General features: G+C 38.5%; 1 protein-coding gene across 14 annotated transcripts in view; it reads right to left on the bottom strand.

Annotated features, from left to right (window-relative positions):
• Window positions 1-26,371, bottom strand: part of LOC149315753 (receptor-type tyrosine-protein phosphatase T) — an 849,328-nt gene that overhangs the window by 47,865 nt on the left and 775,092 nt on the right. For all 14 annotated transcript variants that reach the window (XM_089514002.1, XM_089514000.1, XM_089514008.1 and 11 more), the window contains 2 exons: window positions 25,130-25,317; window positions 10,415-10,502 (listed from right to left, as the gene is read on the bottom strand). In XM_089514002.1, the coding sequence (XP_089370128.1) occupies window positions 10,415-10,502; window positions 25,130-25,317 (276 nt within the window). The remainder of the gene's footprint in view (window positions 1-10,414; window positions 10,503-25,129; window positions 25,318-26,371) is intronic.

Here is a 26,371-nt window from a genome sequence, read left to right as displayed (position 1 = left end):
TTTTTTTTTTTTTTTTTTGGTGTGGGTAGAGCTCAGTTAATGCTAATACCGTAACATCTTTTAAATTGTGTTCTATAGGCTTGGCAGTTGTTGGGAAGATATGAATATATTTCATTGTTCTACAAAACAACAACACTAAAAACTAGTAATAAAACAGAATGTACAGCACATTAGGATGAGATACCAGAAAACTACTCTGTAAAGTAACTTTTGTCATCACATGAACGGTTTTGTGCATATATTTTATTCTCCTCTTATAATTCTTTGCTAATATAATTCTTGAAGGAAGAAATTAGTAATTTTAGGAATTTTATTTTCACTGCAGTCTTGAAAATTATTGAAAGTTTGGAACTTGTTCTGACCAAAATTTATACTTTCTTTCTTGCACAGAAAAATAAATTCTGTGCAGAAAATTCTGTGCAGAAAATCTTTTGAGCAAAAACTCTATGCTCCGTTTTCCCAATTATATCCTGAACTGTCCTGAACTGTCCAGGATTCTCATCACTCCAGGACTCTACTCATCAAGGTTTCTGAACACTTGGGAATTAATTTTTCAAACATTTTTCAACTATTATTTCATCTTTATTATCTTAGCTTTCAGTCATCTGTTACAGAGAAATCTTATCTAACCTGTGGATAACTCACAGGTTAACTCCTAAAAAACTTGAGGCAGATGGTCAGTGATCAAGCTGGTTGAGAAATGTGGGGAGTTGTAGTCCAAGGAAGAAGGATTTTCAAGCTCTGAAATTACCAATGATGTTCACTTTATGACAAGTGGAAAATAAAGCAAAGAAAGCACTCAGGAAAATGTGGCTTTGTCTTTTTAGCAGTTTGCAGGGGCCACATGTTCCACTCTTGTTCCCCTTCAGTCGTTGATTTCTATGGCCAGAATTGACTAAGATAGTTATGAATATATAAGCTAGTGTTACACATTTGTAACTGGTTCATATTCATATTACCTAGCTATTCTCTGATTTAAGGGATCTATAGGAACTGTGAAAGTCCCAGTCAGCATTTAATGAGCAACAGCAACTGCGGATAACAGGGTTTTGATTCAATGGTGATCAGGAAGCAGCTGATTGATGTTTTTGCCCTTCTCGTGAAAGCAATCTCCAGTGCAAGAGGGCATTGACACAGGAACCCTCCTGACTATCACACCAGAAATCGGTCATGAAAGGGGATGGAAATGTCAGTCAGCTGATTCCTGCTCAATAGAAGAACAGACCCCTGTTGCTTGTAGTGGATGCTATCCTGTAAGTGAGGATGGGGAGGGATTCAGACTGGGAGATACTACTTATGTATGTAACTAAGGTGGTTGCATAGCTCAGTAGGTTATACAAAATCACTGACTATATGCTTAAGGCTACAATTCTTTATGCATTTACTTGGAAGTATGCCGGTTTGATATCAACAGGACTTACTACTGAGCAGACAAGTACAAATTTGCACTATATGGGGCTTTCCAGACCAGCACTTTGTGCTGGCCTGGATACGTGCTAGGGTTGCCCGAGGGCGGTGCCACCGCACGCCCCACCACCCTAGCACGTCACGGTGGCGTGATAATGGCAGCGCCCTGTACACATGGGCGCCACCATTATGATGTCACAGCCACGCCACAGCCAAATAGTGTGGCGCAGACGTGATGTCCCCGCAACATTGCAGAGCACTTGGGGCGCCCTTTCATCATCATGGGAAGGAGCTCCGAAACGGAGCTCATTTTTGCTGTATGCATCGCTGGCGCGGCCTTTACACGGCCGCGCCAGCGATGCGGAAGAGAAAGGGGCCAAGCGTCCCCTTTCTCCCCTTCCCCACAGCTGTCGGGGTGTCCTTGGGGCATGAAGCCCCAAGGACACCCCCTTTTCAGGTCGCGGGGAAACAGCATTTTGCCACTTCCACGAGGCCTGGAGAAGCAGCAGACGGGGGTCTCTGGGGCTGCTGCTGCAGATGCCCAGGCCCCAATCTGCAGGGGAAAGGGGCAGGTGCAAGCCGCCTCAAAGGGGCGGACTGTATCCTGCCTATGATTATATGAAGTGAGAGAGAGAGAGAGTAGGGCTGCTCTTGAGCAATGTCTCCCTGCTGGACCCACCCTGAAGATGTCTCTACCATGGCGACACATCTAGAACAAAGAAGTGTTATATGCTCTTTTTGTCAGCTAGAATGTCAATTCTTCAAAATCCCAAGGAGAGAGTGTATTATACATGTATTATACTCCCTGTTCAAAGAACATGGGAGTAGAACTAGTATGAGATGCAATAGTAGCAGTGAAACTAATGACTTTTTTTCTTTAGGCTCTTTAGAGGAAGTCTGGGATATGTTTGCATACATTTTTGATGATATAAATGAACTAATATGCTATGTTATACTATAATTTATATTTTATTAACTGTTTATCTTTCATATTTTATTACAATGAATTTGTGAAAAATGTCAGTTAGGTACTCAACTCCTACAGCAAGAGCACCTCAAATGGTACTCAAATACCCACCTACCTACTTCAGAGGTATGTTGGGGATTGTGTGTGTGTTTGGAAGGAGAGCCTGGTACAAATGGCAGGGTCCATCTTATGGGAGCCTCTGTAATTAATAACAAATATGATTGAAGTCGTAATGGCTTGAAAAGGATTAAAATCAAGTTTCATAACACTGAAGAACACATGGTGTAAGAAAAAAATCAGAGGATGGCAAATAAAGTTTATAAATTAGGCACACTGGGACACCAGCCATGAACCACCCTACTGTCAGCTCAGTAATGAACATAGTTCATTCTTTCCCATGATAGCTTTGCCTTTGTACCGTGCTTGGTTGCCTCAACCATTGCTATTATTTCATTATTAATGCTATTTCTTAGAAGCCCCATTGATGGCCTTATTAATTCAGTACAACCAATCTTTGAGGAACAAATAGCCTATTTGTTATTTAATATTAATATGCTTTCATATTCACCTCCCCATCTGCATTGTTTATCTAAACGGTAACAATTAATTCTCCCTCACTGTATTTTTTAAAATAATAATTTGCATCTTCTTTTGGACTGTTCTTAAGAGCCTGCCATTTACTGTCTTTTACATTTTGTTATTCAAGCATAGCCTGTCTTGTGCCTCTTTTTTTTTATTGCAATGGAATTTAATATATAGATGTATAGCTATAGTTAGGCATCTCCCTTTGTTGAATGACAATTCAGCTTTGTGAACATTTCCCTATGATTCCTTTCCCCTTTTATCTGTTTGATGTTTCACTCTTAGTTCTTCCCGACATACCTCAGTGGAACAGAATGTTCCCTTCCCTGTAATCATACTTGGTAAGTAAATGGTCACTTGATGCTTTTATTCCTATTTGTATGTTTATCCTAGGTTCTATTTATTTTAAACTATACAAAATATAAGCTGCTTTACATAGCCTACTATGCCCATCCAACAAACAGCTGCATTTATCAAAGCATTTGCATCATCAGAGCATTAGCTCTTTGTTATTGCAGTACAACAGCATTCAGTGTTGTGCTGAAGTTCTTTAAGAAACCTTTTCCAGAATATTTGGATGGGACAAAAACCTTTCCAAGGATCTTGGGAGAGGGAATTTTACTTATTTCTATTAGAACATGTGGTTTGACAATCTTCCTTTGCTTTCCTTTTATTTCTTGATTTTTCAAAAGCCAAATCACTAGTCCAAGCAACTGATAGTTTGTGTGACACTTCAGAACTTTGAAAGTGTATCTATGTATAAAGAATGTTGTTTGCATACAGAATTTTAGGAAAGTTTTGAAGAGCGAAGCTGGACAAGCCAGGATAAGCTCAGCAAGCTTGAACTGAACCAGACAACCACAACTCCTAGAATCCTGTGAATGAAGAAGGATATAACCTAGAGCCTTGTCTGTAGATGGGTTAGTTAGGGCAGTCAGAAATAGAGGGTGGGCCAGAAATAGAGTGTAGGAGGAGAAGAAAGGAGGAGATCTGAATATGATTTTGGGAAGCTGTGAAGGTAGAAGAAGTTCAGGGAGAAGTACAACTTTGTTTGAAACTGAGATGTAGCACCACATGTTTATTTTACCTGTTATAATAAATCTTCACTGTTATAATTTTCTACACCTCTGTTGGGATATTTTAATTTAATAATTTACAGGAAACCGATCATGCTTTACAACAGTTGGCCCATTGATCAACACAGCCACTTGCCCAGTCACCTTGAGACCTGTGTACTTGATCCAGGGAGGAATCTTGTTGGGAAAAGGGAACAGGAACTCTAGAGCTAGCATTGTGGAGCGAACCTGGAGAGGAGTTCAATCAAATACATCTACTGAAAAGTAAGGCTAATTGATTCAGAAGTCTTACTCCCAATTAAGTATACTGAACCTGATGTGAAAAATCAGTTAGTTCAACCAATGACAAACCTACTGATCAACTGAAAACATCCCCAGAATTTGCTAGGTAGGAGGGTTTTTTTATAACTTTCTGTGACCAATTTTTAATACAACTACTTACAAAAACTGTAGAAAGCAGCCAATGCCCTAGAACAAGGTGATAATTCTGTGACCTTTCAGATCCTAGTCTCTACATTCCAGCAGCTGAGGAGGAATGCTGGGAGTTATAGTACTGTACCATCACAAAGTCTCCTTGATCCCCTTCCATGTGTTCCTTTTACCCACAAGAGTTAATGGTTATTCTAAGATGGTTCTTCCTGTTGTACATTTGTATGGTACATCATCTAAAATACAACATGCTTTTTCCTTAAAGTATTGCCTAGATTCATGTGCAAAATTATGCCGAGTTAATCAGTTAATACACTAAAACTCACACAATTGTTTTTCTCCCGTGACTGGATGACTGCAGGCATAATTATACAATTATCTATTCTATTCTCACCTATGCTGGGCGTGTGCAATATTTTATCTGGATCTATTACGCATAATACAAATAATAATAATAATAATAATAATAATAAATTTTATTTATATACCGCCTTTCCAAAGATCAAGGCGGTTTAACAACATGGTTAAAAACATCCACAATACAATAACAACCAACAATAAAAACAGAATAAAACACAGTTACATTATCACCCCAACAAAATAAAAAATCCCTCAAGCCAGCTTCCAATGCTGTTGAGAGGGGGGGGGGGGGGAATACTTCCAATTCACTTCAGCTCATTTATTCAGGCACACAGCACCCAGAGATGCCAGGATTAAGCCATATTCCACATGTTCCTGGAGGTTTCAAGCAGGCATGCAAAGAATATTTGAATTTTTTCTCATCATTAAGAAGAAGGGATATCCCAATGGATTGAGAAAATAACCAACTACCATAAAGTTTTTAACATTTTGGGACCTTTTTGTTTTTGTTTTATTTTGTTTGCAAAAGAGAGAGAGAGAGAGAGAGAGAGAGAGAGAGAACAAGTAAATCTCCCTTTCCCCATTCCTTTTGCAAAATAAAAATCATCAAAATGAAAAAAAAATACTGAAAAACTTTTGTACATCAGGGACTTCTCAAATTTTTCATTTTTTCATGTGAGAATGAAATTCATGAATGAAATTCTTAAAACTGGTATTTATATGGGAGAATGAGCAGGCTCTCTGTTAGGCTTTTAAGCGGTTTTAATTAAGACAGTGTATGAGAACCAGCATTGCAGAGTCGTCTGAATGTTGGACTATTACTCTGGAGACCAGGGTTTCATTCCCAGCTCAGCCATGACACCCACCAGATTACCCTGGACAATTCACATGCTCTCAGTCTCAGGAAATGCAATGGCAAACCTCCTCTGAACAAATCTTGCTAAGAAAACCCCATGATAGGTTCACCTTAGGGTTGCCATAAGTTGAAAATGCCTTGAAGGCATACAATAACATCAACAAATAGATATGCAAAAATACACTACTCATGGGGAAGAACAGAGATTTTCCTGTGTCTGACATAACTGAAACCAAAGGAAACCAACTGGGAATAAAGAAAGTGCTTTCTGAATTTGTGAATGCTTCTCTCTCTCTCTCTCTCTTTCTCTGTGTGTGTGTGTGTGTGTGTGTGTGTGTGTGTGTGTGTGTTTGTGTGTATTCTTTATTTATATAACACTGTAGATTTGCACAGTGAGATATATATATATATATATATATATATATATATATATATATATATATATTTCTTTTTGGGTTGGGACACTAATAACCTAACCATGTCCAAGATTTGAGGAGAGGGGCTCTTCAGCAGAAGCTGCTTTAAAAATTTGAAAGTGTAGCTTGTAAAGTATCTCTGTAGCTGCATGCAATAAAGACTGGAGTCATCACAAACTCAAGAGAAACTCAGACATTGACCTGTATACTAAATTCATCCACCCATACTTGTTGCATATCCATGACCACTACTTAGCAATAGCAAAAGCATTTACATTTCTATACTACTTAATAGTGAACTCAGCACTCACTAAGCAGTTTAAAATCTGTATGCCAATTGCCCCAACAAGCTGGGAACTCATTTTATCAACCTACAAAAGGATGGAAGGCTGAGTCAATCTTGAAGTCCTGGGATCAAACTCATAATGTAGTTGCTGCTGTACTGGCATTTAACCACCGCACCACCAGGGCTCCTTACTTAGACTGTAACACTACTGCCACAATTGTAACTCCCCCCCACTCAAACCTACTGCATGGGGAGAAGGCATTCTTTTGGCAACTGGAGGACATGTAAATGACATTTCTGTCAGGTTAGGGAGAAAGATTGGGCCAGGAGAGTTTAATGTCTTAATGTGGTAATGGACTGCATGGGGAAAAACAAACTCAAGTTGAATCCAGGTAAGACGGAGGTACTTGCAATAGGGATCCCCAGTCCAGGAATGGAGTTATGCCAGACAGTTCTGGACGGGGTCACACTTTCCCTGAAGGACTCTGTTCGCAGTCTGGGGGTGCTCCTAGACTCGTCTCTCCATCTGACGGCCCAGGTGGATGCGACAGTCAGGAGCAGTTACTATCAGCTTCGGCTGATATGCCAGCTGTGCCCTTTCCTGGAGAGGGAAGACCTTGAAACATTGGTACATGCGCTGGTAACCTCTCAGTTTGACTTCTGTAGCACACTCTACATGGGGCTACCTTTGTGTCAAGTTCAGAAACTTCAATTGGCACAGAATATGGCAGCCAGGCTGGTTACTGGCACACCTAGATCTGCCCACATTACACCAGTTTTAAAATCCCTTCACTGGCTGCCTATTAGTTTCTGGGTAAGATACCAAGTGTTGGTTTTAACCTTTAAAGCCCTATATTGTTTGGGTCCTGACTTCTTGCTGGAGTGCCTTCTCCCATATCATCCTCCCCACATTCTCTGTTCTGCTAGGAAGAATCTGCTTCAACCGAAGAGGACTAGACTTTCTGCAGTGACCTAGCGATCCTTTTCAGCAGCTGCTTCTAGACTCTGGAATGACCTGCCAGACGAGATCCATCAGATTACCACCTTGGGAACCTTTAAGAAGGCTATTAAGATGGATCTCTTCCGGCAGGCCTTTCCAGACTAGAACATCCATGTGACTAGGTTAACTAAAACCAATACTTCCATTTGGTATTTAGCTAAAGCACAAACATATTGACATCTGCTTCCTATTTTTCAGCCCTACATGTTATACCCCTTAATTAAAACAAAAATAAAAATATGGCAACACTACATACATACTAGAATGCTTCATGCCAAATATACTATGTTATCCTAATATTCCAATTGGTATCTGGAGCTGTATGACCAGTCCCATTCTTTTCAACTTGGGGCATAGTTCTGAATCAATGGGCTGTCATATGCATGCATGGAGCTTTCATCATTAATGGTGGAAAATGTAAGGACTAATTCATAGTAACCTTCTCTTTTTATTACAGTCACTGAAAATGATCACTACTTAGACACAGTTGTTACACTATTGCCATAATCGTAACTTTCCCTCCCCCCCCATAGTTTCCATGCCATAATAATTGCAAATAATAAAAATAAAAATGGAAGTATGGTGTTTTAACAATGAAGCTCTGTCTAAGGATGCTGCAATGGTCAACACTCTCTTACCAGCTTTGCTCAATACAGCCTTTTAAACACTAATTTCCATTTCCTCTACTTTTATATTCTTTGTAACTTTCTTATTTTTCTCACACTTGATTCCTCCCTGGTGAGCTCACCTAAGTTTATTGCTTGTGGATCATTACTTTCCACCTGGCATTCACAGATGTCTTGTGCTTCTCCAGACAGAATCCACAGCAAGGAAGACAAAATAGCTGATGTGATTAGTACCCAGAGATTGTGTGTTCACCGTTTATCTGAAGCTAGGTAATAAACCTGTCCCTTGGGGCCAAGACATTTTTGAGGCATGAAGAGCTGCACAGTTAGAACTGTTTGTCACAAGTAAGGGCTTCCAATGTATATAGGTACTGCTAAAAAGCAAGTATGTGAACATTTGGCCCCTTGGCAATTTCTGCATGGGAGGTCAGGAAGAACAATGTTTTGAGTCTAATTCAAAAATGATTTCTTCCTGGGAAAAGGGTTGACAATGGGAGCAATGAAAAGGAAAACTGACTCTGACCTCATACTAACAAGTATTTCCTATCAGACAAATGCCTAGGGTTGATGCTCTCCTTCAAATTCTGAACCACATCAGTCCCATCCCTACTTAACTGTATGACGCTCTTTTTAGGCATTGTGCATCTTCTCTCAATATGCATAAAGCATGGACAAATCTATGAAGCCCAATTTCAGCTTGTACATTATTCTATTCTAAGTTTTTCTCATTCTGGTTCCACATGTATTCCAAGGATTTTTTTCAGTCTGCAAAATAATCAGTTTGTATATTTTCATGTGCATTTTTGAAAATCTGCACATTTTCTCAAATTTAAATATTTTTAAAATTTTAGATATTTACAATATTGTTTTTCAAATCATGCACAACTACTCAATTAAATAAAACATTTTTGTTTTCTGTATAACAACCACTATTTTTGGACAAATTGTTTTATACACAGACATTTTTCCTTACTTTTTCAAATGCACACTTTTGTGTATGAACTTTTTAAAGACCCATATAGCCAGTTCTGGAAAAGGTTAGACAGCTTGCCCTCCATACCCACAGATTTTTTATCCACTGATTCAAGCATCCACAGCTTGAGAATATATGTGTGTGTGTGTGTGTGTGTGTGTGTGTGTGTATATATATATATATATATATATATATATAACATTACAGAGAGGAAACCTTGATTTTCCCATTTTATATGAGACACAGTTTTATTATTAATTGTATTTAATGGGACTTGATCATCCATGGATTTGAGTATCCACAAGGGTACACCTAATCGAGGCACATCGATCATAGCAAATGAAGAGACTGTGATGCTTAATACTTAGGGGTGTGACAAAATTTCAGTTACAAAATTTCCATTCTTGTTGACAAAGTCTTTCATGGCATTTTCAGATATTTGACATTTTCTTGTGTGCAGTGTGAGAACAAGAGAAAGGATGCTTTGCTTTTCATTGTGATTTTCCTAGAACTTGCACATAAATGTCTGCACAAAACTACCCTTTGTGAAGAAGGAGGAAATACACAACAAACAGAGAAGTACTGGCTGTTCAATCAAAAAGGTGCACAAACAATATATCTGATGTTTTAAATTATTAAAATTTCAGGTAACAGTGCAACAGCATTTGAGCTATGTGAGTTCCATATTTTATGCAATTTGAGCAATAAATATAGGAACATAGTCTTATGAATGTCAGAATTGTTTCAAGACCAAGAGAAAATTTCTATCTGGACAAGGAGAACAATTTTATGGTTTCTCTTTCTCACATGGAAGGAAGAGGCAAACAAGGTTTTACACTGTGCATGCAGAGCATCCTTTACATTGGGGTGGAGCTGCTGCCCTGGGGCTGCTTGAAATCCCCAAGAATCTATTTGTGCCACTCATCATCTCCAGAATCTGGCCTGATATTTTTCTGACCAAAAATTAGGATGATTAGCTGCACCTGGAGTACAACACTTTACCTTTTGAATACATTGCAAGGCCTTCATACCAGAAGTGAATCTTTGGCCATTTTTTAAAATAGTCCCTGTGGCACTTGGTGAGTTCTCACCTATTAAAGTCACCCCCATCCTGCTGTAGTTGATCACCCCTCATCTGCAAGGAAAGCCTGTGAATATGAAATTACTGTTCCCCTTCTCCTTTTTATAGATATGCTCTATGTAAAAGGACTGAGCACATGAAATACACTGAGATCATTTTCAGAAATATAATGAAAAAGGAGATGGGAGAGAAAAGAATAACAATGAAGCTAAGCCTGAAATTATCAATCAGAAATGTGAAGAATACTAGGAATTTCTGTGCTCTTTTTACAGTTACGCTCTCAGACATACCCCCTCTCTGCTAGATGCTTACAGATACACACAGGAAGTTCAGTTCAGTTTGAATTTGCACCTACAGGAGATGATGTTGCCATATCTATTCTTATTGCGGTTTTCATCTTCTTTGGCTGTATCCCAAGATGCTGTCTGCCCCTCGGGTAGAGCCTGCAAAATAAACAACAGCAGAGTATTCATGAAACAGCCAATACCCTCAGTTGTTTTAGCATAACAAAGTGTGGATGGGGGGAAAACCATAGCATATAATTTAGCACCCAGCCAAGCCTAAAGTTTTTCTCAAGAAAAGGGCACATTTAATAATATAATGATGAAGAGACCATTAGCATCCCATGGCTTATTTTGGCATATAATTGCTTTCCCAATGCAACTGGAACAAAATCAAGTAGGAGAGATTTTGCTTCTGGCTTTGTAATCATTATTTTTTGTGTTTTTGTTCTTTAAATTAATGTGCCAACCCTAATGTGAGGATGTAGATCATTTTGCTCATGCCCATGAGAAAAACCAGGATTCATGGAAGACATTTAAATTGAGTATAGAGGAAGTGTTTCTCTGTTAGGTATTAAGGAGTAAATGTATATCAAACACATGGGCTACATGAATCTCCCATATGTTACATCCATGATATATAATGTCCTGTCATGTGAATAGAATTTGATATATCAATTTCAACTAAGAAGCATAGCTCAAGGCCTTTTTAATTCATCATCACTTAATTAAAGCTACTGCATTTATTAGGAAGACAGAATCATAGGAAGATCCTTTACACTGAGTCAAACCACATTTCTATTCATCTGAGTGTTATCAACCCTGACCAGCAGTGGCTTTCTGTACTGCCAATCCCTCACATTAACAGGTGGCCTCCTAGCCAAGTACTACCCAGGACTCAACCTATTTTGAAATCAGATGAAACTGGGTGTGTTCAACGTAGTATGTTTCACTACAGCCTTAAAAATGCATTAAAAATTATTAACCTTTATTTATAAAGCGCTGTAAATTTACACAAGGATTTGCAACTGTGGGTCGCTGTAAAGGAAAAGGACAGTCTTGGATAGAATACCTCCAAAGGTGCTCCTGATAACTGTAGTTGGACCAACTGAGTTGCTATGATATTTTGCTTTTGAGTACCTTTTCAAAAATGGCAGACTGACATTTTGACTTTTCTTTGGGATGAAAATGGGGGAAAGAGCTTTTCTGTGCCTCTCATGCACTCAGCTCTGTTTGGAATGATCAATGATGTCTTTAAAGATGGTGTTGGTTTTGAATTTCTACAACAAAGTCATATCCTGTGATCATGAATTACACTCAAATAACACTCATCATTACAGAACCACAGTTCCTACTGTGAGTATAGGCAATTTCCCCAAATCTACAATGGATAATACATTTGCTTGTTTCTTGCACTGCTAGCTACTTCATCTGTGATGCAAGTAGAATATGCTAATGTAATATTATAATCATGTTGTTTAAGAATATAGCCTTTGGCAGACCACAGCTCAAAAAGAACTATAGGATAAATAATGTCAGAATAATATCGATGCTGTTTTTAAGAAAGATGGGTAATAAGTAGATCTATCTCACATCACTACATGTATGAAACAATGAATCAGCAAATGGGAGATCTTTGATCACATATCAGTTTCCCTGTATAAAGAAAGTGGTGCCTAACAAGAGTAATGCCCTGTGTTTGGGATGGAGGCATTGAAAAAAAAAGTAGATGAAGGAAGCTCATTTTCTCCACCAAAAAGAAGAGGTATTATTTCTACATTAGTGTCTAATTACAATAGATTGTCCAGAGAAGGTAGCAGTCATTTAGGTTCTCATTATGTGATATTGATGGTAAAGGGGTATGTGGGTGGATATCTTTATCATATTATACATGTACTTCTGCAAAGGAAATGACCAGTTCACCAGTGATCAGATATCCATTCCTTTGACAACTGAGCTTCCCATCAAAACAATGGGATTTTGCTTTAGAAGTTACAGATGCAATGTGTGCACAAAAATGCTGGAAAAACCTAGTGGCACCTCTGCCCATTGAAAAATTGGTACATTTTTGAAATAACCAAATTTCAGTATTTGATAGGTGGAATAGTTTGTATCCCATCCTAGATTTCAACAAATGCATGGGGATGTTATATTAAAACTGCAGTAACTCACTCATCTAAATGTGTACTCCCATGTTCCACCTCTAAATGGCTGTAGTGATATAAAGAACATTTGAAAATTTTCTTGTCCTCATTGAGAAAAGGCATCTCGATATATTGAGGCAAACCACGCACAAAAAAATAGCCTCTCAGATTTTTTTTCATCCCTGCAGAAGAGTGAAAAGACTGGTCCTTTTGGGAAAAGACACAAAATATCGGAAAGCACTGGAAAACCTGCATATAACAAAAAAAGAATCTTGCCAATTGGGGAGAACACTTGAATTTTTGTTTTCACATGTGTGATCAAAAAAACAAAGTTTTACATCCCTACACATTTTTATTCACCTGTGGCAATGAAAAATGTAATAAAGGCCATAATTTATCAATGGAGAGACTCTTTCCATTTGTGGAACATATTTCATTCAGTAGAAATAATCCTACTGATGTATTTTCAGAAGATATAAACCACTGCACAGAGGAGGAAGGAACCAATAGATGTTGCTGTCTTCCTCCTACCTCTGTCTTTGAAAGCTCAGAATACTAATATATCACACTGAGGGCTTTCTAAGTACACTGTAACCAATGGAAATAAATTTTGAAAACACCCCCAAGTATGGTTATTCTGCCTCACCCCCTAATTTGTAATTGTAAGATATAGCTCCAGCAAGACATCTTGTTATGATGTGATGTGGATAATTTCAAAAAGTGTTAACTGTAACATTCTTCTGACGATTGAAAGAAAGGTTCATCTTTGACATTTTAAATAAATGTTCAAAATTATCTTTTCACAGTTTAGCACTTGCTTTTGTACTATCAATGATCTCATTATCACTCTGAAGTTATGAGAAAACCTTGAAAGAAAAGTATATCTTGGTCTAGCCAGCACTTATGCACAGCATAAAAGAACACAGATGACACATTAGTTGAACCCAAAAACTGCTTTGGTTATAATTTTAGGTTTTATATCTTCCTGCTTAATTTTTTCCCTTGAAATGTAGTATAAAGTTGCATTGACAAGCTTTCTGACACTCTTCAAGTTCAAATTCAGTGTTTACATATGCACTTCCATGCATTTATATTCCATTATAAAAGCAAACTGGAGAATACTACTGAAAACAAATTATGTTATAACATTATCTCATAGTGCCCAGAATTCAAATGCTTGTGGAAAGCCAGCAGCCTCATTGCTCACATTGATAAAAAAATATAAAGCAAATAATGTTTGCTTAATTAATGTAAGAACAAGGAGATGGAAACATCACCCCACCACCCCACCCAGATCCTTTTATTTGCTATTAGTGATGACATTTCAGATTTCAAATACAATTATTGGGAGCAGTAGAAGAGTTGTAGAAATGGGGTCAGGCTGCTAGTTGAAAAATATAATCTAATATGCACCCCAAAAATCCAGATTAGGTAGTATATGAAATGGTGTGACACCTAATTTTGAAAAATAGGTCAAGCCATTTAGAGTAAACCATTTAGCTTTTTATTTTATTTTGTATGTATCTCAGTTGACTTTTCCCATCCATTTGGGGGCCCATGCTATACACTACACTTTGAAACACACCAGTATTTGATTCCTACTCTTTACTTCCTACTAAGGATGCAATTTTTCATTAATTGTATTATCAAAGCAAGCAACAAGTAATTTTAACAATGTGAGAAAATGTTCAAAAACTGTTCAGTTTTCAATGACAATTCACAGTTTAGGATTTATTCAGTGCAAAATTTGCATGAGGTTTCTTTTACAAAAAACAAAACAAAAACCCCAGCCTTTTTTTGCATAGAAAACAGCCTTTTCTGTTCAGAAAACAAGAATTCTTAATAGAAGAAATGTTTATTGATTAGCCCTTCGGCCATTTCAAAACAATACAATATAACACTAAAACAAGTAGAACACATTATGGCGCTGTACATACCTGCATATGTGGTGCCCTGTCACGTGCTAGGGATTGGCCGAGGACACAGCATCCATACCGGCCTCACCCCTAGCACGTGACGGGAGCATCAAAATGGCGTACCCTGTACACACGGGTGCCGCAATTTTGACATAATGGCGCTGCGATACTGGAGAGAAAGGGGCCAAGCGGCCCCTTTCTCTGTCTCCTCGCCGCTGTCGGGGTGTCCTTGGGGCATGAAGCCCCAAGGACACCCCTTTCCAGGCTGCAGGGAAGCAGCCTTTTGCTGCTTCCCCAAGGCCTGGAAAAGTGGCGGATCAGGGCCTCCGGGGCTGCTGCTGTGACTGCTCAGGCCACGATCCGTTGAGGAAAGGGGCGGGCGTAGGCCGCCCCAAAGGGGTGGTCTGTATCCTCCCTATAAAATTCTATAGCAATTCTATAGCAATTAAGAATCACATTCATACTATAGGTTTACTCTAGATTTTTAAAAAAATGATTCAGACAGAGTATATACTTTTCAACTGGAAGAAGGGGCAGAGAAATATGATTTTCACTGGAATCACAGTGTTCATGAATCCCAAATACTAACAAACATTTCTACTTCACTTTCACTAAACCTAAAACAAAGTTCCCATTGGTACTAGTGGAAGCTTGAAAGGGTTGTAACGTGTGGCTAGCAGCTTTTGTAGGCTGCATCTGCACTTCAGAAATAATGCAGTTTGACTCTATCTGTCATGCCTCAATGCTATGGAATTCTGGGATTTGTAGTTTTGTGAGACACTTTGCTTTCTCTATCAGAGGGTTCTGGTGCTGCAACAAACTACAAGTCCCAGGATTCCATAGCATTGAGCCATGGCAATTAAAGCCATGCAGTGCAGATGTAGCAATAGAGATCAAAGGTAGGGAGGGGAAGGTTTAATTTACATTCCAGCTTTCTCTTTTGGATGGAATGGAAGGTAATTTAGAATTAAATACAACAAATATAAGTAAAACATAAAATTAATAAAAGTATAAAAATGAAAAACACTCTTATAAATTACAGCATACATCTAATTTGCAGAAGCAAATGGGGTGAATTGCCAAAGGTCTGCTTGAATAAAAAGCTTTTTACCTACTAGTGAAAAGATAACAGGGATGGAGCCAACCTAGCTTCCCCCAGTAGGAGACTATAGAGCCTCAGAACAGCCAGGATTAAATCTCCCTTTCCTCTTGGTCCCAATGAAAGTGACCATTGGCTTATATGTTGAAAAAGGAAAAAAGCAAGAGAGCAATAACATCTATAAAAGATGGGGATAGAATAGTGACAGATAAGATTCTAATTAAAAAAATACTCCTAAGATATTTCTCAGAATTGTATAAAAAAACAACCGTAAAGAAGTCCGTGATAGAAAAATACTTGGATGCCCAAGAAATTAAAAAGTTGACTCCTGAGCAGAGACAAATACTGAACGCTCCTATTAAGTTGCAGGAAGTGTTGGATGCGATCCACAGCTCAAAAAAAGGAAAATCTCCAGGGTTGGACAGCTTTACCAATGAGTACTATAAACTATATGAAAAAGAATTAGGATCTCCATTGGTTGAAACAATGAATGAGATTTTGGAAACCAAAACACCGCAAACATGGAATCAGGCTAACATAATCTTAATACCTAAAGAAGATAAAGAAATGTTAGAACAAAAAAACTATAGACCAATCTCGCTTTTAAATTCGGACTATAAACTATTGGCATCAATTTTGGCAGAGAGATTAAAAAGAATTTTGGCTGATTGGATAAATCCCGATCAAAACGGTTTTCTCCCTAACAGGAAAATCAAAGATAATATTAGAAATTTACTAAATATAATTGAGATTTATGAAAAAGACGTTAACAAAAATTTGGCAATGATATTTTTGGATGCGGAGAAGGCCTTTAATAATGTTAGATGGGATTTCATGTTTGCGGTGTTGAAAAGGATGGAGGTTGGTGAAAATTTTTTAAACTGGATTATGAACATGTATGACAACCAAGAAGCGTGTGTTTCAATCAATGGAGAAAAGACAAAGATGTTTAAGATTACAAAAGGAGTTAGACAAGGTTGCCCTCTTGCCACACTATTGTTAATAGTGACATTAGAGGTTATGTTAAATAGGATCAGGAATGACACTTTAATTGAAGGAGTGAGGGTGAAAAATCAAAATTATAAATTGCGGGCTTACGCTGACGATGTAGTGCTTACTATATCTAATATTTTTGAATGCACTGATCACTTAATGAAGATCCTTAAGGATTATGGTAAAATTTCAGGTTATAGGATTAATCAAACAAAAACAATGATGCTAGCTATGAACATTTCTGATAAGGATATTGAAAGAATAGTGGAGAAATGAGGCTTTCAAAGGAAGAAACAGGTAAAGTATTTAGGAATAATTATGTCAGTGAAAAACACGGAATTATATCAAAATAATTACACAAGAATGTGGAAGGAAATTAAATTGGACCTGAGGAGGTGGCAGCACTTACAAATTTTGTGGCTAGGTAGAATAGCCGCAATAAAGATGGCCGTGCTACCCAAATTGATGTTTCTATTTCAAAATATACCTATAATTACGAAAGACGGGATTTTTAAGGATTGGAATAAAGATATCTCAAAATTTATTTGTCAGAATAAAAAACTTAGAATTAAAGTAAAGATTATGCAAGACAGGACTGAAAACGGTGGTTTGAGCCTCCCTAATTTAAAGTGGTACTTCTACGCATGCGTATTTGATTGGGTGACTGATTGGTTTAAATTGGAGGATAATAGAAATTTGGTGTTGGAAAGCCATGGGCTGAAATTTGGATTACACGCTTATTTATTCTATGATAAAGCCAAAGTGGACTGGGACTTTAACAATCATTTTGTTCATAGAACTTTATTGCGAATTTGGCTGAAATATAAACAAAGATGGTGCCCAAAAATTCCACCGTGGGTATCCCCAGGAGAAGCTTTTTTAAAGAGGGAAGTATATAGTGAAAATAAATGGATCAGATAGAGTGATATAATTAAGTTACACCAAGGTACACAAAAAATTAAATCACAGGAGGAAATTGCTGATGAGGGTTTTTTATTAAACTGGTTTTCATATAGACAACTGTGTGAAAGATTCAAAATGGATCAAAAGGTTTTTGGTATTGCTCCTGCTATCCCAGAATTGGAAAAGATTGTTAAAAATGACCCAAAAATAAAAAGGATATCAAAATTTTATAATTTGATTTTGAAATTTGAATTGGAGGAAGAGGTTATCAAAGATTATATGGTTAGGTGGGCAAAAGATTTGAACCAAAATATAATGTTGGAACAGTGGGAAAAGACATGGAGAAGACGGATCAAATATTCAATGAGTATAGAAATTAGAGAGAGTTGCTATAAATTCATTTTCAGATGGTATCTGACACTATATAAGATCTCCAAAATGTATAAGGGTATGAAAGGGTTATGCTGGAAATGTCATAAGGAATTGGGTACTTATATGCATAGTTGGTAGACCTGTGAAAATGCAAAACAGTTTTGGAAAATGATCCACGAGGAAATGAAAAAAATATTTAAATTTAGTGCATGCCTAGACCCAAAGATGTATCTTCTAAATATAATAGACAATAGTGAGATGGAAAGGGTGTATGGCAAATTGCTATTCTTAGTAATAACTGCTGCGAGGACCCTCTACGCAAGACATTGGAAATTGCAAGAGATCCCGTCGATAGACGAATGGAAAATTAAAATCTATGAGATGTATGAAATGGATAAACTAACAAGTCTTATGAAGGATGAATCAACACAAAATTTCCAAAAAGAGTGGAGTGCATGGATTTCCTATGTACCTTTAGAAGGGAAACCTATTAGAAGTATAGCATTAAAGGAGTAGGAGGGGGTTAAGAAAGGGTTTGATAAGACTCAATCAGATTAATTGCACAACTGTGATAATTGAGGGGTGCAGCTGCTTTTGTGATTCATTACTGGAAGTACGTAAATGATGCTGTAGATAGTTGATGAATGTATTATAGTTTATTAGAGATTGATAGCTACATATGTATTTAATACTGAAGCCAGAATTAATATAACAGATGGGTTGACATAAAAAAATGCATAAGTTTCCTAGGTAATATAGTTAAAGCATAATAAGAGTATGTACAGATTTATAGAGTTTACTACAAAACTGGGGAATAGCTGAGGAAGTAGGGTTTGGGGTAGGAGGCATTAAATTTTCATACTGTATATATCATTTTTTCTTTTATATATGTATGCTTTATTTTAAGTGTTTTAACTAATAAAAATATTTATATATAAAAAAGAAAGTGACCAGCCTTTGATATACAACCACAACTGTCCTATTTATTTTATAAATAAATTTATTGTGTTTCTCAATTTCACATCACTTATAATTCAGATCTGAATGGAATCTGCCCGTCTCTCTGTCTTAACTTGCCTAGACAAAGATAGCAGGGAGAGTGCCGGTCTAACTTCTCTTGGAAATGAATTCCAGAGCTGAGAGCAGCCACGAAGAAGGCCCTCCCCTGTGTTCCCAGCAGATGTACCTGTAGGACATGGAGAAGGGCAGGCTCTTCAGATATGAATTATAAGTGACAAATAAAAGTATTTAGTTTTGTGTATGACTGGTCCTTCATGTTTGGAACAAATATTGTAGAAATATATTTGGGAAAGGGTGAGGTCCATACTAGTTCTGGGAAGAGCAGTGGTGTTTGAAGCAAGCTACTTGACAGACAATATCGCCTGGTAGGATCCTGCTTGGAACCTGAGATACTCAAGAGAGGCATTTATTCCCCAGCCCCTGCATATTTATAGGTACAGTTGTTGGGAATATGAGATAAGGCCTTTTCAGTGGCTGCCTCCAAGCTTTGGAAGTGCCTCCCTAGGGCAGCTAGAATGGCCCCTTCCTTGTTATCCTTCTGTCAGCAGACGAAAATCTTTTATTCAGACAGTTTTTAGAACTCAAGATTTTTAAAGAAAGGACTGTAAGGAAGTGTTGCATTGTTTTACATTTTACTGTTTTAACTACTTTTTGTCCTGTTTAAGTGTATTGTTTGGATTGATTTAACCCTTTGTATGTTTTAGCTATATTGTAATAATCTTATTTTTGAAAAAGCTGGATCTAAATAAAGTTAATATTGGTAGTAGTAACAGCAGAAATAGTAGTAACAACAGCAACAACAACCTTCTGGCTCTTGAAGCTTGCCTCCATCTTCTATAAATAGAAAATTCAGAAATTTTACCTCCTTGTTTTTGAAGTGATACTGTTCAGTCTACCACCTTTTTACTTTGCCACTTCATTTATAGTGACATCAGTGGAAATAATATGAGCTGCAGAGCAGGTTGAGCTTATCTATTTTTATTTTTTGCAACATGCTTGGTAATTGGGGGGAAGGTGGATTGCAAGTTAATGTCACACAACTATGCCTCGACTTATAAGGAAATAACCAAAGTGGCAGTGAAAGTTTTTGAAAGAAAGTGGGGAGGGTTTCACCAGGAGGAGGTTGAACTTTGCTAATTGCTGAATTCTATGAGCACAGAACAGGAGATGGTTATGGAGCTTGAAATGGTTTCTTTGTCATTTATTATCAAGGTTTCCTTGGGGAAAGCCTTTTTAAAAAAACAAAAACAAAAAGTATTTAGGAGCATGAAACCATTACTGGAAAGATATATTATTATATGCCACTAGCCACCAGAAACTGAAGCTGAAAATTAAAACCCAGATTTCACTTGCAGTTAAGCATTTAAGCAACTCCATCTGAGGTTATTGGTCAGAGAAATTCACAGTCCATTAATGCCCCTTAAGGTGACTTATCTATATTTTCACAAAGCTGCTTAGCACATATCATAATGGGCCATAATGTTTTTATGAAGCCATGTTTAGTGCACACTAACATGTGTTTTTAAGTTTATTCATGCATACAGAATGGACATACATGCTTCTGTATGGCGACGTTCATACGTACTTCTGCACCTAGAACTGTAGAAATCCTATCCAGATATGTGGAAACTAAAAAATACAGCAGTTGAAAAGAGAATAGGTTCCATATTACCCACATAATCCTAGGGATCAATATGAAGGGGGTCTAAGTAAGTATGACTGTATGTGAGTAGGGCTTCCTAGATATGGGCAAAAATCTTGATAGGCAAGGATTCCTATCCATCATTAGGAGACTGTATGCTGACCATCTACTGTCTCAGAAACATTTGCAGCATACATCATTATCTAAGGCCCATGTGTTCAATATCACAAATAATGGCTTTTTATGGATTGAAGGTTTGAAAGAAGCCACTAAAGCAGTGATGGCGAACCTTTTAGAGACTGTGCTGGCCTATAGGCAAAACCACATTGCGGTATCCACACACTGGACACAGTGACTCTCATGATGCTTCTAGACCAGTGATGGTGAACCTTTTGGAGGCCGAGTGCCCAAACTGCAACCCAAAACCCAAATTTACAAAATATTACAAAATGCCATATCCCTCTGGGTTTCTAGTAACAAACTATGGCAAACTCTGTCCTGGGGCAATGGCACATGAGCCCACAGAGAGGGCTCTGAGTGCCACCTCTGGCACACGTGCCATAGGTTCGCCATCACTGTTCTAGACGATGCAGTGCCAAAAGCGTCTACATGATGCATCTACATGATGCAGTGCCAAAAGTATGCCAGAAAGCCATGCCGCTGCAGTTTCTCTGGCTCCTTTTTGTGCTCTCTTGAGACCAAATCAGTGCTGCAGCATGTGGTTGCTGCAGCACCGATCTGGCCATTAAAGGGGTGGATGGATACCGCTCATCTGTCCAGCCTATGAGTGCCCAAACTCAAAGGCATTCCCACACCAAGTGCTGGGACATCCGGAGGGACAGTACTTCATGGGAGTGAAACTTCCACCTTCTGGGATGGGACTTCCACCTTCCAGGGGCTGGACTTCCCTGGAGGTAGCTGAAGGCCTGGGAGGACAGAGGGAAGGGGAGGAACAGGCACTTGTTTGTTCTTCTTCTTCCCCCTGTACTCCCGTGCCATTAGCTTTCTCCAGGGAGGCAGCTGAAGGCCCAGGAGAGGGGAGGGGGGGAGAGAAGAGGAACAGGTGTACAACTGTTCCTACTCTTCCCCACCCTCCTGGGCCTTTAGGTGTCTCTGGACATGTAAAGACATGTGAGGGTGAGGGAAGAGGAGGAACAGGCACGTGCCTCTTCCTCCTTTTCTCCCACCCATCCATCTCTCCATGTGCCCTCAGAAATGGCTTTGTGTGCCAGAGAAAGCATGCATGCCATAGGTTTGCCCCATGGCACTAAAATATGCAAGAATCTTGTATAAAAATGGCCTTGTTTGGCATGTATGGATAACATCACATCAGCATCCATGGAGAAGGGCTATCATGCATATTGCAGATGTTTGGTATGATAGGTAATGACTATAGTTATGGGGAAATTTAAATAATGATCCAAGAAAGGACATTTTTGGCTATGTCATCTGCTTATGTAACTGCCTCTCAGTCTGTCTTCTTTGATAACATTTGGGCTACAGGTTAAGATCATTTTGGCTACAGATTAAGACTTGGATGACAGAATTAGGGGCATGCTTGCAGATGACACCAAATTAGGAGGAGTAGATAACACCCTGGAGGACAGGATCAAAATTCAAAATGACCTGAATAAACTGGAAAGCTAGGCCAAAGAAAGCAAAATGATATTCAACACAGAAAAATGTAAACTACTGCACTTAGGGCAGAAAAACGAAATGCATAGATATAGGATGGAGGACACCTGGCCTAAGGAGACTACATGTGAAAGGGATATAGAAGAAAACTTCTCTGAAGATGCCAACCACAGATGCTGGCAAAACATCAGGAATAAACTCTTCTAGAACATGGCCACATAGCCCAAAAAAACTCACAAAAATCTAAGAATCAGAGTTACCACCATCTGGAAGGTTTCTTTAAAAAAATACACACACACAACTTGGACTCTTTATTTTGATTGGTGGCATCAGTTGAAGTCCAATTTCCAGGCTGCCAGAGTGTAAGTTGTATGGGGAAGGGAGGGTGCTCCTTCTTCTTATTTCACCCCCTAGAGTACAACTTCAGCCAAGAGGTTTCCCTGCAGAGCCCTGTCCCCACAGCCTATGGCAATTTATTGCTAACCTTGTACATTTGGGAAAGAAAGAGCAGTTCTTGCACCCATAATCAGAGATTAACCATTATACTGTATGTCCACAGGTGTTACACCAGTGTATGATATCATCAGCATTCCAGCCTGTATTTGCCTCTTTAAAGGCATTTCAAATTACTGGATTGGTTTTGAGTGATCTTATATAGTCACCAGACACAGTGTGGTGGTGTGGATGTCAGTTGATGGTGGAGCATTTTGCTGGTTTGTGTAAATATTGCGTGGTTGTAAATATTTGCTGCAACTAAGATTAAAAGCCTCTTTGGAAGAACCTGAGCAGCTGTGAACTACTTCCAGACTCAGCAGTGTTGTTTGTTTTCCTGGCTGGCAGTCGTCTGTGTGTGGTCACAGTTGTATCTCAGCACTAACATCGTGATATGCCCAAAATATGCTAGTTATTTTGCTTTATAATGAGAGATCCCATTTAATTTGCTCTCAGGACTCATTTACTTGTATTATTTGTTATATCTAGGGATGGTGTATCCCAACAATCAAAGGACAGAAAAGCATTTGCCCTCTTCTAAACGCTGGGGGTTGAAGTGTTGTCTCTATTTACCAGCTTACTTCCAAGCAGCACTTTCTGTTCCTAGATCATGCTATGCTGCTGAGTTTGTGCCCTGACCCATCCCAGCTTTCAATAATTCTCATCAACCATAGAAAACCATGGTTTATTTATTTTTATTTCTTCATTAGAACATTCAGAGTGCTGTCCTACAGGCAATTACTTTAAATATAAAATGGGAGCCCTGTGGCACACCACATATTGTTGGGACTGAAACTCCCATGCTCTGTCATCATTGACAAAAGTGGCTAGTGTCAAAGGAAGTTGCAATCCAACCATTTCTGGAGAGTAAGAAATTGCGCAGCCCTGCTTTAGCAGTTCCATTCTCTATCTGCTTTGTTTTCTTCACTGATGGATAAGTCCAATACTTTCATTGCCTCGTCTGCTCTATCAAACTAGAATAGTCCTATTTTAATTCATTTCTATGTGCTAAAATCTTATACTTACTCACTGCAGTACACTAAAATCAATGCTGATAGTTACTTGTTCTTAGAGAGAAGGGAGACTTGGTAGGTTCCCCCCCCCCCCACAGCTGCAGATAGTACAATCCCTTTTAAAGTCCAAGCCATACTAATTTGATACTGATAAGGCCTAAATCCCACAAGAGGACACTTCACTCCTTCAAATAGATGACCCTGTATGGTATTACTGCAGCAACCATTGATTTTCTTCCCCCTTCTGTATGGAGACTATTTTGTCAGCATCTGTCCTTTCATAATTCAGAAATCACAAGGACTGTTCAGTTGCCATAGAAAGGAAATAAGAGTAAAAAAAGAGAAAGCCCCTTTGTACTTGCAACAGAACTGAGTACTCTTTGTTCACCTGTTATGCCACAAAGCTTGAACTGTCATAAAAGCTAGAATAACATAGAATGGAAGGACATTTATTTCATTTTTGAAATCTTGATCCCCATCTATTGGTGTGCTGTCCTATGATAATAAGAAATGTTTACCCAGTAACCAAGTGGGGGCCATGTAATCAGAAAATATTATGTAGAGATGGATAGAGCAGTGTTACCATGCCACTGTGATGTAGTGGTTAGAATGTTGGATGCACTGCAGAATTAATACAGTTTGATATTGCTCTAACTGCCATGGCTCTATGCTATGGAATTCTGGGATTCATAGGTTTGTGAGATATTTAGCTTTCTTTGTTAGAGAACTCTGATGCCACAGCAAGCTACAAATCATAGGATTGCATAGGATGGACCCATGACAGCTAAAGCAATGTAAAACTGCATTAATTCTGCAGTGTGGCAGCAGCCTAGGGATGTATCCATGCTGCAGAAATAAAGCAGTTTGATTTTAAGGGTTTCATCTGTGGAACTCTGGGATATGTAGTCTGGTGAGGTATTCACCTTGGTCACCCTGGTCTGTCAGATCTGGTGCCACACAAAACTACAAATCCCAGGATTCTGTAGGATCATTCAAAAGGAGGTACCTTGCTGTGCTGTTTTAAACTGAACTGTTTTAAATATCTTTTCATCTTTTAAATACCCTTTTATCTTTTAAAGTATACGTTTGAATTGTTTTAATACCATGAATAGTTTAATTCCATTCTCATGCTTTTATCTGTATTGTTGTTTTTGAAAATTTAAGCTGCCTTGAGTATGTTTTAAGAGAAAGGCAGGATACAAATGAATAACAACAAGAACAACAACAACAACAACACAATAGCAAGGCAGATCTTTCAAGCCATTTTCTTCTGCATGTTTTGGGAAGCCATGTGGAAAGGAGATCAACATCTCCACTACATTACTGGTCTAGCACAGAAGCATTTAAGTTCTCAGAAACAGGATAATAACCCACTACATATAACAGAAAGAAGACTCAGGAAATGATTCTGTGTCAAATAGGGGTGGGTTGGTGAAACAAGCCTATAAAGCAAAGCTCTGAAATCATCAAGGTGCTTCTCCAGAGCACTTGTTCTGATTTGACAACTGCCTTAATTTCATTCTTTATTTCTGTATTCAAGTGAGTGAACATTCCTCTCACCTCATACTCCTCTTTAAATCCATAGCCCTGTCCCCGTTTCATCTGAGTGATGTGCTGCAACAAGTCGGCCACTCGGATTGCTGGCTGGAACTGCCCCCTGGGGTAGGACATTTCCATTGGGTCACAGCTTCGATAGGGATGGGTCTGGATTGTCAGTGTCGGCTGAGTCATCTCCCCATGGCTATTGTCTGTTTTAAAGATAGGGAGGCAAAACAAACTTTCACCTAGCTGTTATTTGTTTATTTGTTCTCATACCCCCCCCCCCAAAAAAGGTTAATTTCTCCCCATGGGTAACATTAAGGTCAGTAGAAAAGCCATCCATGCCCAAAGCCACCCCCAAAAAGCTAATGTACATTTACTGAGGTTAGTGAGACAGCAAAGGAAGAAAACCTAGAAGCGTAAAATTGTGAAAGAGTTCTTAACAACAGAAAGAGAATATACGTCTATTTGATGCACATTACATCAGAAACTGGAATTTCCTTATATGCTTTCACAACTTGAGAACAGAACAGCATTATAAAGAAATGGAATTTCCTTCATCTTGTCTGTTCTCCCAGTTTTACCTTTTGACAGCAGAAGCAAGAAGGACTTTAGTAGGAGGGGGAACATAGGGGAAAGACCAAAGAGTTGCAGCAAAATAGATGCTTATGTATGGCTGAAAAACAGAAATGCATCATCCCCGAAAGGAGGGGAAAAGAGAACACATAGTCATAGATTACAGCACATCTCACCACATGTGAGGATAACTGGCACATGATCCATGCACTTACTAAAGCTGTTCTTTGGGTAGTAACTATTCATGGGCAGTGTCAGTATTCTGCTCCCCCTTATGCTTCTTTGATTCTAAACTGGGCTTGCACTGGACAGCCTTTAAAACAGACAATGACTTCAAATACAGGACTCGGTAAAGTAGGACACATGTCCACAGTACAAAGATGCTTTGTAACAGGGCATAGCCCATAATATCTAGCCATGTTTACTGAGTTGATGACAGCTGGATTCCAACAGCATCTTGAAGATCACAGGTTCCCCCCTCCAGTTTTACCTTTTAATTTCAATTTGCCTTAGAAATATAAAAACAACAGAAGTTCAATTTGTGGACTGAAGCTGAAAAGCCTAATCACTAAACAAGCAGAACGGGACTATATATGTGTAAATTCTATTTTCTCTTTTTTAGAAAGTGAGGAAAATCAAACAGCATTAGACATTACTTTAAAGAATCATTGAAAAGGAGGTACCTTA

Source organism: Sceloporus occidentalis, unplaced genomic scaffold (genome assembly GCF_023333645.1).
Source record: "Sceloporus occidentalis isolate IW3139 unplaced genomic scaffold, rSceOcc1.0.p SCAF_3, whole genome shotgun sequence".
In the NCBI taxonomy this organism is placed as follows: domain Eukaryota; kingdom Metazoa; phylum Chordata; class Lepidosauria; order Squamata; family Phrynosomatidae; genus Sceloporus; species Sceloporus occidentalis.
Note: the sequence above shows the minus strand (reverse complement) of the source record. Positions and strands in the feature narration are given on the sequence as shown.